The sequence below is a fragment of the Nycticebus coucang genome, chromosome 9 (genome assembly GCF_027406575.1).
Source record: "Nycticebus coucang isolate mNycCou1 chromosome 9, mNycCou1.pri, whole genome shotgun sequence".
Lineage (NCBI taxonomy): Eukaryota > Metazoa > Chordata > Mammalia > Primates > Lorisidae > Nycticebus > Nycticebus coucang.
In genome coordinates, this window is record NC_069788.1 from 66,138,928 (window position 1) to 66,153,096 (window position 14,169).

A 14,169-nucleotide genomic window follows, 5' to 3' on the forward strand; every position below is an offset into this window, starting at 1 on the left:
AATTAAAAGGTGTAGAAAATACTGTAACTTTAGCTTAAGAACAGATTAGAGGTATCCCCAGGCGTGGCTTCCGGGGGCCACAGCGCCCCCTGCCGCCCGCCCGCTGCGCGCCACCCGCTGACCGCTGTCCTTCCTCCCTCCCAGGCATCGGCAAGAACGTCATCTGCGACCGCACCGCCACGCCCCTGGACGCCTTCCGCATGATGTCGGCCGCCCACTACTACCCCAAGCTCATGAGCATCATGGGCAACGTGCTGCGCTTCCTGCCGGCCTTCGTGCGTATGAAGCAGCTGATCCAGGAGGGCTACGTGGGCGAGCTGCTGGTCTGCGAGGTGCAGGTGCACAGCGGCAGCCTGCTGGGCAAGAAGTACAACTGGAGCTGCGATGACCTGATGGGCGGCGGCGGCCTGCACTCCGTGGGCACCTACATCATCGATCTGCTCACCTTCCTCACCGGCCAGAAGGCCGTCAAGGTCCACGGGCTGCTCAAGACCTTCGTCAAGCAGACCGATCACATCAAGGGCATCCGCCAGATCACCAGCGACGACTTCTGCACCTTCCAGATGGTGCTGGAGGGCGGGGTGTGCTGCACCGTCACCCTCAACTTCAACGTGCCCGGTGAGTTCAAGCAGGACGTGACCGTGGTGGGCTCGGCCGGGCGCCTGCTGGCTGTGGGCACCGACCTGTACGGCCAGCGCAACAGTGCCCCGGAGCAGGAGCTGCTGGTGCAGGACTGCACGCCCGTGAGCAACTCCCTGCTGCCCGAGAAGGCCTTCAGCGACATCCCCTCGCCCTACCTGCGCGGCACCATCAAGATGATGCAGGCGGTGCGCCAGGCCTTCCAGGACCAGGACGACCGGCGCACGTGGGACGGGCGGCCGCTCACCATGGCCGCCACCTTCGACGACTGCCTGTACGCCCTGTGCGTGGTGGACACCATCAAGAGGTCCAGCCAGACGGGCGAGTGGCAGAACATCTCTGTCATGACCGAGGAGCCCGAGCTGAGCCCCGCCTACCTGATCAGCGAGGCCCTGCGCCGGAGCAGGATGTCCCTCTACTGTTAGCGTGGCCTGGGGACCTACAGGACTTAGGTCTTCCTTGGGGGGCAGGGGAGGGGGGGCATGAAAGCAAAAGACGTAGGGGAGAGGGTGGTCACGGGGGTGGGGAAGGTGGAGGAGCAGCGTGAATAAATGGCATCTGGGAAGGCAAATCAGACTGTTGGTGGGCTGAGCTCCTAGCCTGGGAGTGTTCAGGAGGGCCTGCCTGTTCCCCAGATCATCCCTGCTGGGTGTCTGCATAAAGAGGGAGGAGCTTTAGCTGCCTCTTGTGCCCTTTACTGTGAGAAGCAAGGAGGGGTTGCTTCCCTCCCTACCTCAGCCACCCCACGTACCTTGGCTTGCTTTGCAGGCCAAGTGGTCCTCAAGGTCAGGGGGCTATATTACATGGCAAGGTCAGTGGGAGCCAGGCTCCCTGGACGCCCACTACTGGCAGAAGAAGGCACATCTTCACAGGTCCACATAAGCCTGTTGGTCTGGGGAGGGGCTAGGGAGGGCAGGTAAGAAAGTTCAAATTCCAGGAAGCCACTTTTTATTCTGCTTAAAAGTGTCTGAAGGAAAAAGTACTTAGCAGCAAAGTGTAGGGCTTTTGATTGGTTGGTCTTCCTCATAGGAAGCGCTGAGGGTGTGCCTTCTTGGTCCAGTGCCCCCATAGTAGAGACAGGGAGGTAGGAATAGAGCAGAAAACAGGGCTGCCTGGTAGCCATGGGCAGAGAGCACCTGCAGCCTCGTAACAGATGAGGCGGAGAATAAAACATCCTTTTGAGCTTGTCAACAACTTAAAAAACTGCAAGGAATCACCTTAGAACACTGTTTGCGGTGAAAGTGGAGTTGAGTGTAAAGGGATTCTTTATTGATATGTTGGGATGGCCCTGTCACGTGGCTGTCCAGGCAGCACCAGAAAAACAGCACAAAGTATGAGTTTGACCATAAGTTCAATTGCTGCCCACGAGGACTGGGGACAGCTGTGTGCCTCAGTGTTGCAATGGGAGTTCCCAAACAGAAGAGAAAGTGAGCCTGGTCCAGGAGGTGTTTTGGGCCTCAGCACCCATTGCTCCTACCAAGTGGGGAGGGGCTTTTATCACCCAGCTTTGTGGATTTAAAAGGGAAACCTTTAGTTCCACTCAGATAGAATCCCCCTCCCTTTTTTTTTTTTTTTTGAGACAGACTCTCAGTATGTCACCCTCGGTAGACTGCCATGGCATCCCAGCTCACAGCAACCTCAACCTCTTGGGCTAAGCGATTCTCTTGCCTCAACCTCCCAAGTGGCTGGGACTGCAGGTGCCTGCCACAATGCCCAGCTATTTGTTGTTGTTGTTGTTGCAGGTGTCATTGTTGTTTAGCAGGCCTGGGCTGGGTTCAAACCCACCAGCCCTGGCATATGTGACCGACACCCTAACCACCGAGCTACAGGGGCCGAGCTAATCCTCTTTACTTAAAAAAAAAGTTAAGCTCCTTTTCCTTAGTGTTGGCCTTTGCTTTCGGGATTCTGACACCGAAACATTTTTACATAGGTATTAAAACAAAAGGATAAGACATGGAACATCATTTTTTCAGTGTTTTTTAAAATGGGGGTTGAGAGCCCTCTGAGGGCTCTGAGTTGAAAAGCCCATCCTTCTTCTCCTGGGGCTTGGGCTTGGTCTCCTGTCTTTCTTGTCTTTGCATGTTCTGCTTCATTAGAGGAGGTGAACTGCAGGAGGAAACAGCCACACACACACACACATTTGTGAGGGCTTGCTATCAACAAATGTCACTAAAATTCTTAAAAATTCAGATCTGGTCTTGAAAGAAAGACCAAGTGAAGTACATTTTGAAAAGCAGGAATCATCTTTTTGCTATCTTTTCTTAATCTTTCACCCCACATAAGACATTTGCTGAGACTGGATATGGAAACCATTCTGTAAGTCTTCATAGCTTTTGACACAGGCTTGCAGAAGTCAAACAGGTGTCCTTGGCATGCAACTGAGCTTTAGGCCCCTTTTCAGATAAGTGGCAGTACAACTAGAAGGGAACTTAAGAGGTCTGTAGTCTACCCTCAGCCTCTGAGCAGACAAAATCTGAGAACTTACAGTCCAATCAGTCGCATGCTCCATGTTCCACCCCAGGGTCAATATACTTCAAAGCCCAGTTACTCATAAGTGCAACTGTGGGTGTGTTCAGACACCAGAGAAATGTTGATCATTAGTACAGAGGAGTAAGGATTGCTTTTCCTAGAAAGAATCACCCTACTTCCCAGGCCTTATTGCAACACTGTGGGGTTGGTTAGCTGAAACTCTCAGCATTCCAGCTTTTGCATCTATCAGTTCAAAACTGGAAATTTGCTGGAATGGAAACTTCCCAATAATCTTTTAAGCAGAGACTCATGTGGTAAACTGTTTTGGTTCTTGTTCTCCTAAATTGCCCTCTGGGAAAGTAGTTTTTGTGGAAAGGGAGTTCTTACCTAGGATCCACAAATATCTGGGAGTGCCCTGGGCTTATTTGGAAAGTTTGTAATCTATCAGTGAAGGAGTCTATGACCACTGTCAGCCTAAGACTTCTCCCCTCAATGGGAGAATTTCGCTGTAGGTACCTTAGCTCCACTTTGGCTCCACCTTACCCTACCTGGTAGCAACACCACGGTGTCAGGTGTATCTGGATGCACTAGGGGCAGTCTTGGCCAACTCCAAGACTTGTCCACTATGTGCAGAACATTTGAACTACATTATCTCATTCAAATTCATTAAAAACCCTATAGTATTAGGTATTGTTACTCCCTTTTTACATATGAGAAAATGGAGGCTCTAAAAGGAAAAAAATAACTTGCCCATAGCCACAGAGCTGTTAGCTAGAAATGGCATCACTTGAATCCAAAACATTTCTTCTCTTGCAAACCTCTCTGCCTCCCAAGAAGAAATATTTGTGCACCTGCTGTTCTTACCAGGCAGGAGAGCTACCTTACTTATCCAATTCTGTAGGGGTCTGTTCTTCCACCGGGGAAGCAACTGTGACAATAGCTGACTGTGCCCTGCAGCTCCACTCAGCTGCTCTCAACACCCTCCTGTTGAGCAGAATGCAACATTTTGATGTTCTGCCAGGGGTTAGCTATAGAGCTGCAAATAGAAGTGGTGAAGTTCCCATTCCAAAATGGAAACATCAGTCAGCTTCTTTTAAAATTGACTTCCTAAGTTGATTTTGATTGTAGGTGGTGCGGCAAATCTCAGAGCTGGGAATTTTCAAAGCATTGCTAGCCAACTATTACAAATGGCCTTGGATTTTGCTCTCAGAGGTCTGAGCCCAACATAGGAAAATGTCTTTTCTCAGGGAGTAGGGCTTTTAAAATTCATTCGTTTGTGATTCAGATTTGAGCTGTGCATTTATACCTCGACACTCTCCTACTCTTTTCATCTTCTTTCTTGGCCACAGCTATTGAATTTGACCTGTGATCATAAGTTGGGTTTCTGCCCTGATCTCTTATACTTTGGAGGGTAAGGGGGGAAATCAGCTTTGCAATGGTATTCTGGAGAGCAAATAAATCCAGTTGCTTCTGAAGGGGCTTCAGAGCCCACTATACATAGGCCCTTCATTTTACATAACAGAGCGATGGCCAAGGTCACCTGTGTATTTAATGGTAGAGCCAGGATGAGAAGCCCAGTTTTCTGCCTCGTAAGTCTCATCCTGCCTCACACAGCTCCTTCAGAACTCTCAGATGGGGAAAGGAAGCTCAGAGTTGAGATGACTTGTCTGAGGTCCCATGGCTAGTTGGGGGAGAAGTTGGAATTGTAACTCAAACCTGCACTGGCCTGGGTTCCCTGAGCATTTGCAGATAAATTTGTTTTTTAATAAACTCAGTCGTGTCTTGAATGTACTCAGAAAACTAGCTGTTTTAAATTTCCCATTGTGGCTATAGTGTGAACAATTATCCCTAATTTGTGTTTTTGTGGCAAGGATGAGGGGCATACATTCAGATTTTAACCTTTAGGGTTTCCTGAGACCTGCCCTAATAATATTGCCCCCCACACCAGATACAAATTTAGCACTGACTAGCCTAGGGTGTCTGCTCCACCACCCCCTGCTTTCTTTGGCCATTAAAGCCTTGGAGTTTACAGGGCAGAGACCATGGCATTGAGAAGCTTGTTTTTAAAAAACAATCAACTATCAGAGCCACAATTTCAATTCCCTTTTGGGGAGAGGGTGGAGGACCTTGAAAGGAAAGTGGTGCACAACTGCAGTGTGGTTTCATGCCTCCCACCTCTGACTTCTTCCCCACCCTAGGCAGAGAGAGGGCAGGTGGAGTATGCTCTGAGTTTCAGGGGACAACACATGCTTCGGGGGGCTTCCGGGCCCTCTCAAAGGAGGAGTCAAGGTCTCCTGTGCTGCTTTAAATGGTTAGGTAGTCCCACTGGACTCTGGAGGTGAATCTGGCATTGCAGCTGAGTGGCCACATCAGAAGAGCAAGGCAGTGGCTCTCTGGCCTTCTCCTCTCCCATCCTACAGCCCCTATTTGCTCTAGCCCTTGAGGGAGGCCCCTGAAGCCTTTGGCTCTCATTCTGGCTCCTAACATGTTGCGCTTCTGAATACATTCGTGAATCTGTTGTGCTCCTTTCTGTTTACACCAGCAGTGAATAGAGTAATAACAAGAACATGTCATATGCAATGGCTTGATGCTTACTGCACCAATCAAAGCTTGCCTGGGCAGGTGTAAGGAGGGACTGCATAGCCATGGAGTCATGATGTCGCCATCATTCTCCTTCCCCCTCCCCTGTCTAGCTCTCTGCTGTCCTCTGCAGCTGCCACAAGGGCTAAGTGGTTGAATGAGCCTCTTGGTTTCTCTTTATAAACATGATAACTTATTTGTGATTCTGAGTCTAAACCCAAATGGAGAGAGAAAAATTCATGACCTGACCACCTCCTTTGCCCCTTTCCTCCTCTTTTCAGGCATCCAAACATGTTTAGTATTCTGCCCTGTGCCTTGCCCAGGGGAGGGAGAAGTTTCTAGCAATTAGGGCTTTTTGTTTGTTGCCTGGTGCTTTTTCATTTTTTTGTTGTTGTTGTAACCAAAATTGCATTTGTTTGGTTGTCATTGTCGAGTAGATATTTATTGTGTTTTATGAATATCAGTATATATGTACGTATATGTATAAAACCAAACTTATATATAAAAAGTCAAGGCATGTATACTAGATATTTTAAAGAGTTATTTATCAAGGGAAAAAGATGTGTGTTATAAAGTAAACAGAGTCTATATTTTATATATAATGTAGATAGTAAAACATAGCTTATAAATTATAGGTTTTGGTTTTCTTTTTTTATTATTAAAGCAAAAAAGGCAAAAAAAAAAAAATGAACGCAACTGTTCTTAGTGTTTTAAAGGCCAAACTACTGTGGGAGTTGGGAGGTGGCCCCCCAGCTGGGCCTCAGCGGTCAGTGTCTACTGTCCCAGGCTCTGGAGCTGGTGCCCACTGTCTCCTCTGCAATGCTCGGGGCTGGTGGTAAACGTCACCCAGCCAGCTGGCATGTGGCCCTCCAACATGGCTTCTGGCTGTTCTCTACAACTTGCATCAATGGGATAAAGGAATGGAAATGATAAATAAAAGTGTAAAAGAAAATAACAATTTTGACTCTGCCTGTTTTCCACACCCAGATGCTCACAATTATGGTCCCTAATGGATGCATTCAAGGTAGGGTTTGTGTATGTGTGCATGTGCAAGCATGCAGCCACTCAGTGAGGGGCAGCCGTTCCTGCGTCAGCATCCATGAAGCTGAATGTTTGAAAGGTCTGTAAACTATTGAAATGGAAGTATTGGGCAGTGCCTGTGGCTCAAAGGAGTAGGGCACCGGCCCCATATACCGGAGGTGGTGGGTTCAAACCCAGCCCCAGCCAAAAACTAAAAAAATAAAATAAAATACCTTGTTCATTCAAGTTCTGGCTTCCCTTTGAATCCTATCTCTGAGTCTGTGTCTGCTGGGTAAATTTCTAAGAGACAACTTGAACATTGCTGTGGCCCCACCACAGTTCTGCAAGACGAACTTTACCATATCTAACCTGGGTGTGGGACTTCTCCTAAAATGTCATCTTACTTATAGGAACACCTTTCTCTCCTAATTATATGACGATTCTGATCATTTTAGAGCAAGCCAAACTCTTTCCCTTTAGCCATGAGTGAAAAATGAAAGATTAAATAAGTTTTAGGAGCCCTCTTTGGGCAATTACAGATGAATTCATTCCCGGTCATAGATGGGGCCCAATCCTAGACTAACAGTCCAGAATATGTGTGTATGACCCATTGACACTGACCCTGTCATCGTTGGCCATTGTTGGCCCCCTGGGGAGGAGGCACCCTGAGAAGGCCTCAGTGGCTACAGCCGATGTGTACAAAACCCACAGGTCAGCCTCAGCGTTCAACTCCCCCAAGTCACTAACTCCCTCGTAGATAAAACTAATAGGTCAAAGTCAGACCAGGCTGTTTGAGGCTTCTTTGGGAACGGTGAATCACTCCAAATTCCTCAGAAGGTAAGGCCCAGCAGGCACAGGAGCTAGAGGAGACTCCAGGGAGGGAGCAAGACCAGGGTCCTTGTTGTCTTTCTTGGCCTCCTAAAGCCACCTGCCTATGACATGGGAGCTAACCAATGAGGCTGACTCTTCCATGTTCAAGGCCAAGGGATCTGGACTGGACAGGCAGGTGTCCATCATTAAGCAGAAGACAGAGCTCCCTTCTGCTAGGGAGAAGCAGCTGTGTATCGAACTGGCTTAAAAGCAGGGGTCCTCAAACTGCGGCCCACAGGCCACATGAGGCGGTGTGATTGTATTTGTTCCCGTTTTGTTTTATTACTTCAAAATAAGATATGTGCAGTGTGCATAGGAATTTGTTCATAGTTTTTTTTTTAAACTATAGTCCGGCCCTCCAACGGTCTGAGGGACAGTGAACTGGCCCCCTGTTTAAAAAGTTTGAGGATGCCTGCTTTAAAGTGATAAAACTATACATCTCACTGGGGAAGCAGGAGGGAGGAAAGGAGGGGGGAAAAAAGAGAAAAGAGCTGGTGGTGATAGAACAGCAAGGGGAGGAGAGGGCAGTGGCAAAAGTGGTAGTTTCTGCCAAGGATAAAACAGATAAAGGGAAAAGAATGGTCAGAAGGCTAGAGTGCTGGGCGTTAAAGGTACGGGAGGTCATGACAATAAGCAAATGTTGCATGAAATATCCTTTGATCACCTAGTATATCCTGTACCCACAGGTCTCTTTACCCTTGCATGGGGGAACCAAGTCAGCGGCATCTTTCCCTTCTGATGCTGATCTTGCCCCTTCCCGGCCTGCTGTAATGCCCACCATGCCTCTGTGTCCTCTCCTCTGCCTTTCGTCCTTCATCTAGGTCAGGGGACCCTGACCTGCAGTATGAATTTGGAGGGTGGGGGTCTCTGACTTTAGATGGGGAAAAAATGCATCCTGATTTTCACTAACTCTAAGTGAACTTTAGCTATTCTGCAATTATGAAAAATCACTACTGTATTAGTAATATCCATGACTTTATCACCAATAGAAATCACATATTTTCCGATCTCATAATTGAATTTTGCAGATATCTTGAAATGGCAATACTAAAATGAAACTAATATATACACAAATACATGCCCACATGAAAGAAAAACATAAGTATATTCTAGTGAGGGGGAGGGAGGAGGAGGGTAGAGGAGAAGGGGAGGAGGGACGGGGTGTTGGTGAGCTCTCACTAATGTGTACAAGGAAAGGGAACGCAGCACACCCCCTGGGTGAAGGGCTCAACTACAACTTGAACTTTACCTTGGAAACAAAAACAATGCAACCAAAACATTTGTACCCTCGTAATAATCTGAAATTTTTAAAAAAGGAGATAAGAAATATATATATATAAATAATAAAGGGCACACCCAGTATTCTCAACATACACACATACAAAAATTTTAATACATGAAATCTGGAAGGCACATTCAAGCCATAGCAGTAAAACATGCCACAAAAAAGAACTCTTGAGCATGGCAGAAATAGTTTTAGCTTGATCCTTCTTCCCAAATATAAAAATTTTCCCGTGTTCATTGAATATGATTTGAATAATGACACAATTAATTTAAAATAGATACCTTGGCATCCAAAGACCTCTCTGGGTATCCAAATCTTTGAAGGACATTCTTGCTCCAAAACTGTGTTTCCCAAACACAGCTAGCTATGTGTCAGACTCTAAAGGACCATCCTTATACAAGCAGGTTCTGGGGGCACTAATCACACCATCTGAAGACGTTTTCAGGCAGATACGGCGAGACAATTTTTAAATGCAAACACCATGGGTATCTATTAAAACCCCAAAACTGTACAAAAAAAGTATACAGTGAAAAGTTAACACCCCTTCCGTAAGAGATCCTTATTCCCATTTCCAGAGGTAACGGCCAGTGGCGTGTTCCCTTCCTGCAGCTGAGACTGTACCCGCTGCTCTCCAGATTGCTCTCTTTCTCCTAGAAAAGATTTAACATATTTTCACATCAACACATAAGAGCAACTTCATTCTTTTCAGTGCTTTTATTGAAAGAAATCTGTATTAAAAATTCTAATTAAAAGTTTTTGACGTTCTGGTGACAGTGGTGATGGTTGCATAATCATGTGAAATGTACTGAATGCCACTGAATGAGGTTAAAACTGTAAACTTTGCATTATGTATATTTTGCTACAGTTAAAAAACTTGTAAAAATTTTCCAGGTCATTGAGCTGCAGTGCCAGCTCCTGCCCCTGGCCTGCTTACCAGGTCATCTTAAGGCAACATTTATTCCATTTTGCCTTTTTTTAGCCATCATCTTGAGCCCTGGAGAACCTAATAGCAAAAAGACAAGCTGTGTTTCTTTAGGGACACAATTCTCTCCTTTCCCTGGTGGCTGTGAATGCAGAGTCGTAGTGGCACGAAAGGGCTCTTTGCTGAGCCTGTTAGAAGTCATCAGAGGGCAGCTGCTATTCTGTTATTACCACTGACAGCCCCAGTACTCCAGGAGGACAGAATCCCTTTCAGCTCTGGAATGCCTTTCATCCTCAGTGTTGAAAGCTTTGCAGAAATTAGGCCAGAGCTTGTGAAGCAATTCAAGCCTGGGCACAAACAGCCCCTAAAGTCTGCGGTGGCAGAAGTCTGCGTGGGAACCGACTCTCCTCATACCTGTTACAGCCTCCTTGTACTTTCTTTAACTGGCATTTGCACATCCTTGACCCAGATAAAGAACTTGGAAAAAGCCTTTCAGAAGCGATGTGTTCAGATAAGTTAAATCCCCTGAAATCCAGCACCATGTGGTGTATGTGTACCCACTGACTCAAGCGGTGCAGATCTGAGGGAACAAGAGCTGGCCCAGAGGACAGCACTGTAAAACCTTCAGTCCCCAGACAGGAGGCACTGAGCTACACGCTCACCAAGGGGGCTTTAGCGACCCGGACAAGTTACTGTGGTGCCCAAATTTTTGCCTCTGCCTGTTAAAATCCTGTCTCCACACTTCCCACATTCAAGTAGCGTGGCCCCTAGTGTAGAGTCCTGTGGGAGATCCAGGATTTTCCCAGTGTTTGGTATCTCACCGCCCACACCAACAATTCCGTATTTCATGACATTTTCGTAGTTTGGATGAATATGGCTCTGACCTTATGGCACAAGTTCCTTTGCGAGTCTTTTCCTCCCTCCTACCTGGTAGCCACTATCCTAAGAGCTTCTCGGGAACTTCCTATGGTGCACCCCCCACTCCAGCCCCTGCTTTGCCTGCACTGTGCGCTCAGGAGCCATACGCCATTGTCCCCCCTGTGTGCTGTCACACATCATTCCTTTGAGCCAGAGTGGCCTGGCCTGGTCCATGTCTGGTTCATCTTCAGGAAATGGAGTTGGAGGAGTGATGAGAACTGGCTATATTGACACCTGGGGGCTGCCACTCTCCATGTGTCTTTCTTTTCCAGCTGCGTTTCCTCTGAGATCGGACTGTGCCCAGACTTCATGCTGTGGCCTAAGTCCTGGCAAGTACCCTATAGGGTAAGGTCAAGGTGTCAGGGACAGGCCCTGGAGAGGTAGAAATAGACCCCAAGTCTAGCGAGCTGGTTTCCCTGCGATTAAAGGTCTTGCTTCCAGCTGCTGACTTGCCATGGCAGCCTCATAGGCCACTGACAGCCTCCTGGGGGTGGTTTTCCAAAAAAGTAACTACTGTAGTTCTAGAGAGAGTTTCCAGAGACTGCACTCAGGGGAGAAAATAAATATAACCAACTTTCAATTCTGGTTTTTATTTATGTTCTGGGTTGCTGGCTGGCAACTTTTCCCTATACCTAGACCCCTGAGAGTTGGCACACACTCTATAATCAGAGTTATATACCCTATAATCTTTTCTGTTTGTGTTCTTAATCAGAACTATGGTCTTCCCCACTTGTGCACCCCCAAGTCCACCGTTGGGGATACAACAGCCTTTAAGGCCGAGGACTGGACAAGTGTAATTTGAAAAGTTACCTCTAGGTCAGCGTTTCTCAAAGTGTGGTCCCAGCTCGGCAGTACCAGCGCACCTGAGGGAGCTTTTATAAATCTTCAGTTCCACCCCACACCTACGGAACCCAAAAGCTGGAGTTGGGCCCAGCAAGCCCTCCAGGTGAGTCTAATGTACCACACTGTGGGCGTGGCTCCAGGGGAGGTTTGTTTGTTCTGCACTTGACCCCAATAAGATTCACTATACTAGGACAGTGGCTGTCAGTCCTGGCTGCATCTTATAATCACTTGGGGAGCTTTTACTAGTTTTTGTGGATACCGCAGTGCCACATCTACAGGTGCTAATTAATTTATCCGCGGGGGGTGCGCTCACAGCCCTTCAGGTGATGCTAATTTTCAGCCAGGCAGTTAGGAGCCACTCACAATGTTCTCCTTAAAGATTCTGGCAGCCTTGCAAGGAACCACCTGTTTATTTCCCACCTCCTCTGCCCCAGCTGGTAAGTAATTTATTTTTTAATCATGGACATCAGGATCACTCATCAGCTAGCGAGACAAAAAGATGTAGGACAGAGCATAGTGAGGGAAGGGAGAATTGGATTTCTAACCCCTACCGCTTACTACTGGCTATAGGACTTTGGGGAAATTAAATCATCTCTAATCTTTCTAGGTTTCCGTGGCCTCTTGTGTAAAATAGGAAGTATATTAATAACTAGTAGATAGTCTCTTATGGTCTTTTCCAGCAGAAAAAGAAATCTTTGATTCTAAGAGCTTTTTAAAAGGTCTGAACTTGTCTTCAGCATAGAATTGCTAATATTGATTTTTCTACCTCCAGGATGGGCAAAAAATATTGTGAGCTGGTCAAGTTTGTGCTGCTTTTGTTATTTACAGATACGAGTTGGGCCTAAAAGAAGTTGGCGGTCAGGCAAACAGATAAACAGATACCAACAATTAAGCTATCACGTGGCTTGTATTCTTGGCCCATGCCCTAAAATGTTCCAGTGGGCACTCAGCAGTCGTTCCCAGGAGGGGGACTTCCAGGCTCTATCTGGCTCCCCCATGTTCATGGGTATCTTTGACATTTCACTCCCACCCTTTCTTCTCACTCTTTCGCTTCATTTTTTTTTTTCTGGCCCTGCAACACTGTATAGTCACAGCCTGTGATTAATCTATATGGAGCTTGTCCAACCAACTCTGCTAATGTGAAGACTTCTATGAAAAACAAGAGTGTTCCAGGAAGGAGAAGGTGAATAGGTGAAACATTTCCTGATTCAGCTGCTTAACTTTAGTTTTGTTTTGTATATTCACTTTCTTATTCCCTGAAAACAAAATAGTTCAGTATTCCTTTCCTTTCTACCCCCACCCCCAACATGCAGTAATGGAATTAGGAGGCCGAAAGAAGATGGTGAGTTGTTTAAATTGATATTGTATCCACAATACCATGTAAATAGCCAAATAAATTTGTAATGTCTAGGAATCCCTTCAGAGAGAAAACGAAACACTATACATGGAACCCAGGAATTTGAGAAGAGAACACAGCCCAGCTTTCCGAGCTGTGGTCCGGGTCACCGTGGAGGGAGCAGAATGTGTTTGTTCCACATGCTGGTGTCCCATTTTCATTTCTTCTGCCCAGTCCCGACTCCATTTCTATAATCAGAGAACATCTCTTCTCTGAAGGAGATGTGTGGGAAAGGGCTTCAACAGCCCTTGGGCCATACAAGTTCTAAGACTCTCTAGTTCCTTCCCTGCTTGAATTTGGGAAACTACAGTGCATCTGGCTTTTATCTAGAAGGGATGTGGTATGTCCTGATGAAGATGTGCACCTTTAATTTTTTTTTTTAACATATTTTCCCCTTGCAGCTAGTGAGACTTTTCCATATTGTGGATCTCAGGTCTGCTGTCTCATTGTGTCATGTGGAAGTTTTCCAGAATGTAGAGAAGGCCTAGACATACAGATGCCACACACTAATTCTTTAAGCTTCCACAGCTATCATGACTAAGGGGATTTTTGTGTACTGCTTAATTTTTTGGTTGGGCCTCGGTACCTGTGGCTCAAGCAGCTAAGGCGCCAGTCACATACCCCTGAGCTGGCGGGTTCGAATCCAGCCCAGGCCTGCCAAACAATAATGACGGCTGCAACCAAAAAATAGCCAGTAGTTGTGGCGGGTGCCTGTAGTCCCAGCTACTTGGGAGGTTGAGGCAAGAGAATTGCTTAAGCCCAGGAGTTGGAGGTTGCTGTGAGCTGTGACGCCACAGCACTCTACCTAGGATGACAGCTTGAGGCTCTGTCTCAAAAAAAAAGAAAAAATTTTTTTGGTTGAGTCTTTGCTTCTTCCCCCCCCCAAATTGAGTAGATACTTTAAATTGTAAATTGTTAAACCCTAATAAGACAAAGTAGCCTTTAAACAACTTCTCCATTCTATTGGCTTCATAATATGTGCATTTAGGCTGTTTCCACATTTTGGCAAATATAAACTGAGCTGCAATAAATAGTCTGGTACAAGTGTCCCTGTGGTAAAAGGATTTGTTTTCCTCTGGGAAGATGCCCAGCAATAGGACTGCAGGATCAAATGGGAGGTCTAGCTTGAGTGCTTTGAGGTTTCTCCATACTTCCTTCCAGAAAGGTTGTACTAGTTTGCAGTCCCACCAGCAGTGTAAAAGTGTTCCCTTCTCTCCACATCCACGC

General features: G+C 46.7%; 1 protein-coding gene across 2 annotated transcripts in view; it reads left to right on the top strand.

Moving 5' to 3' along the window:
- GFOD1 (glucose-fructose oxidoreductase domain containing 1) overlaps window positions 1-6,627 on the top strand; it is a 130,879-nt gene extending 124,252 nt beyond the window's left edge. For both annotated transcript variants that reach the window (XM_053603058.1, XM_053603059.1), the window contains exon 2: window positions 145-6,627. In XM_053603058.1, the coding sequence (XP_053459033.1) occupies window positions 145-1,064 (920 nt within the window). In that variant the 3' untranslated portion in view covers window positions 1,065-6,627. The remainder of the gene's footprint in view (window positions 1-144) is intronic.
- Window positions 6,628-14,169: the final 7,542 nt, after the last annotated feature.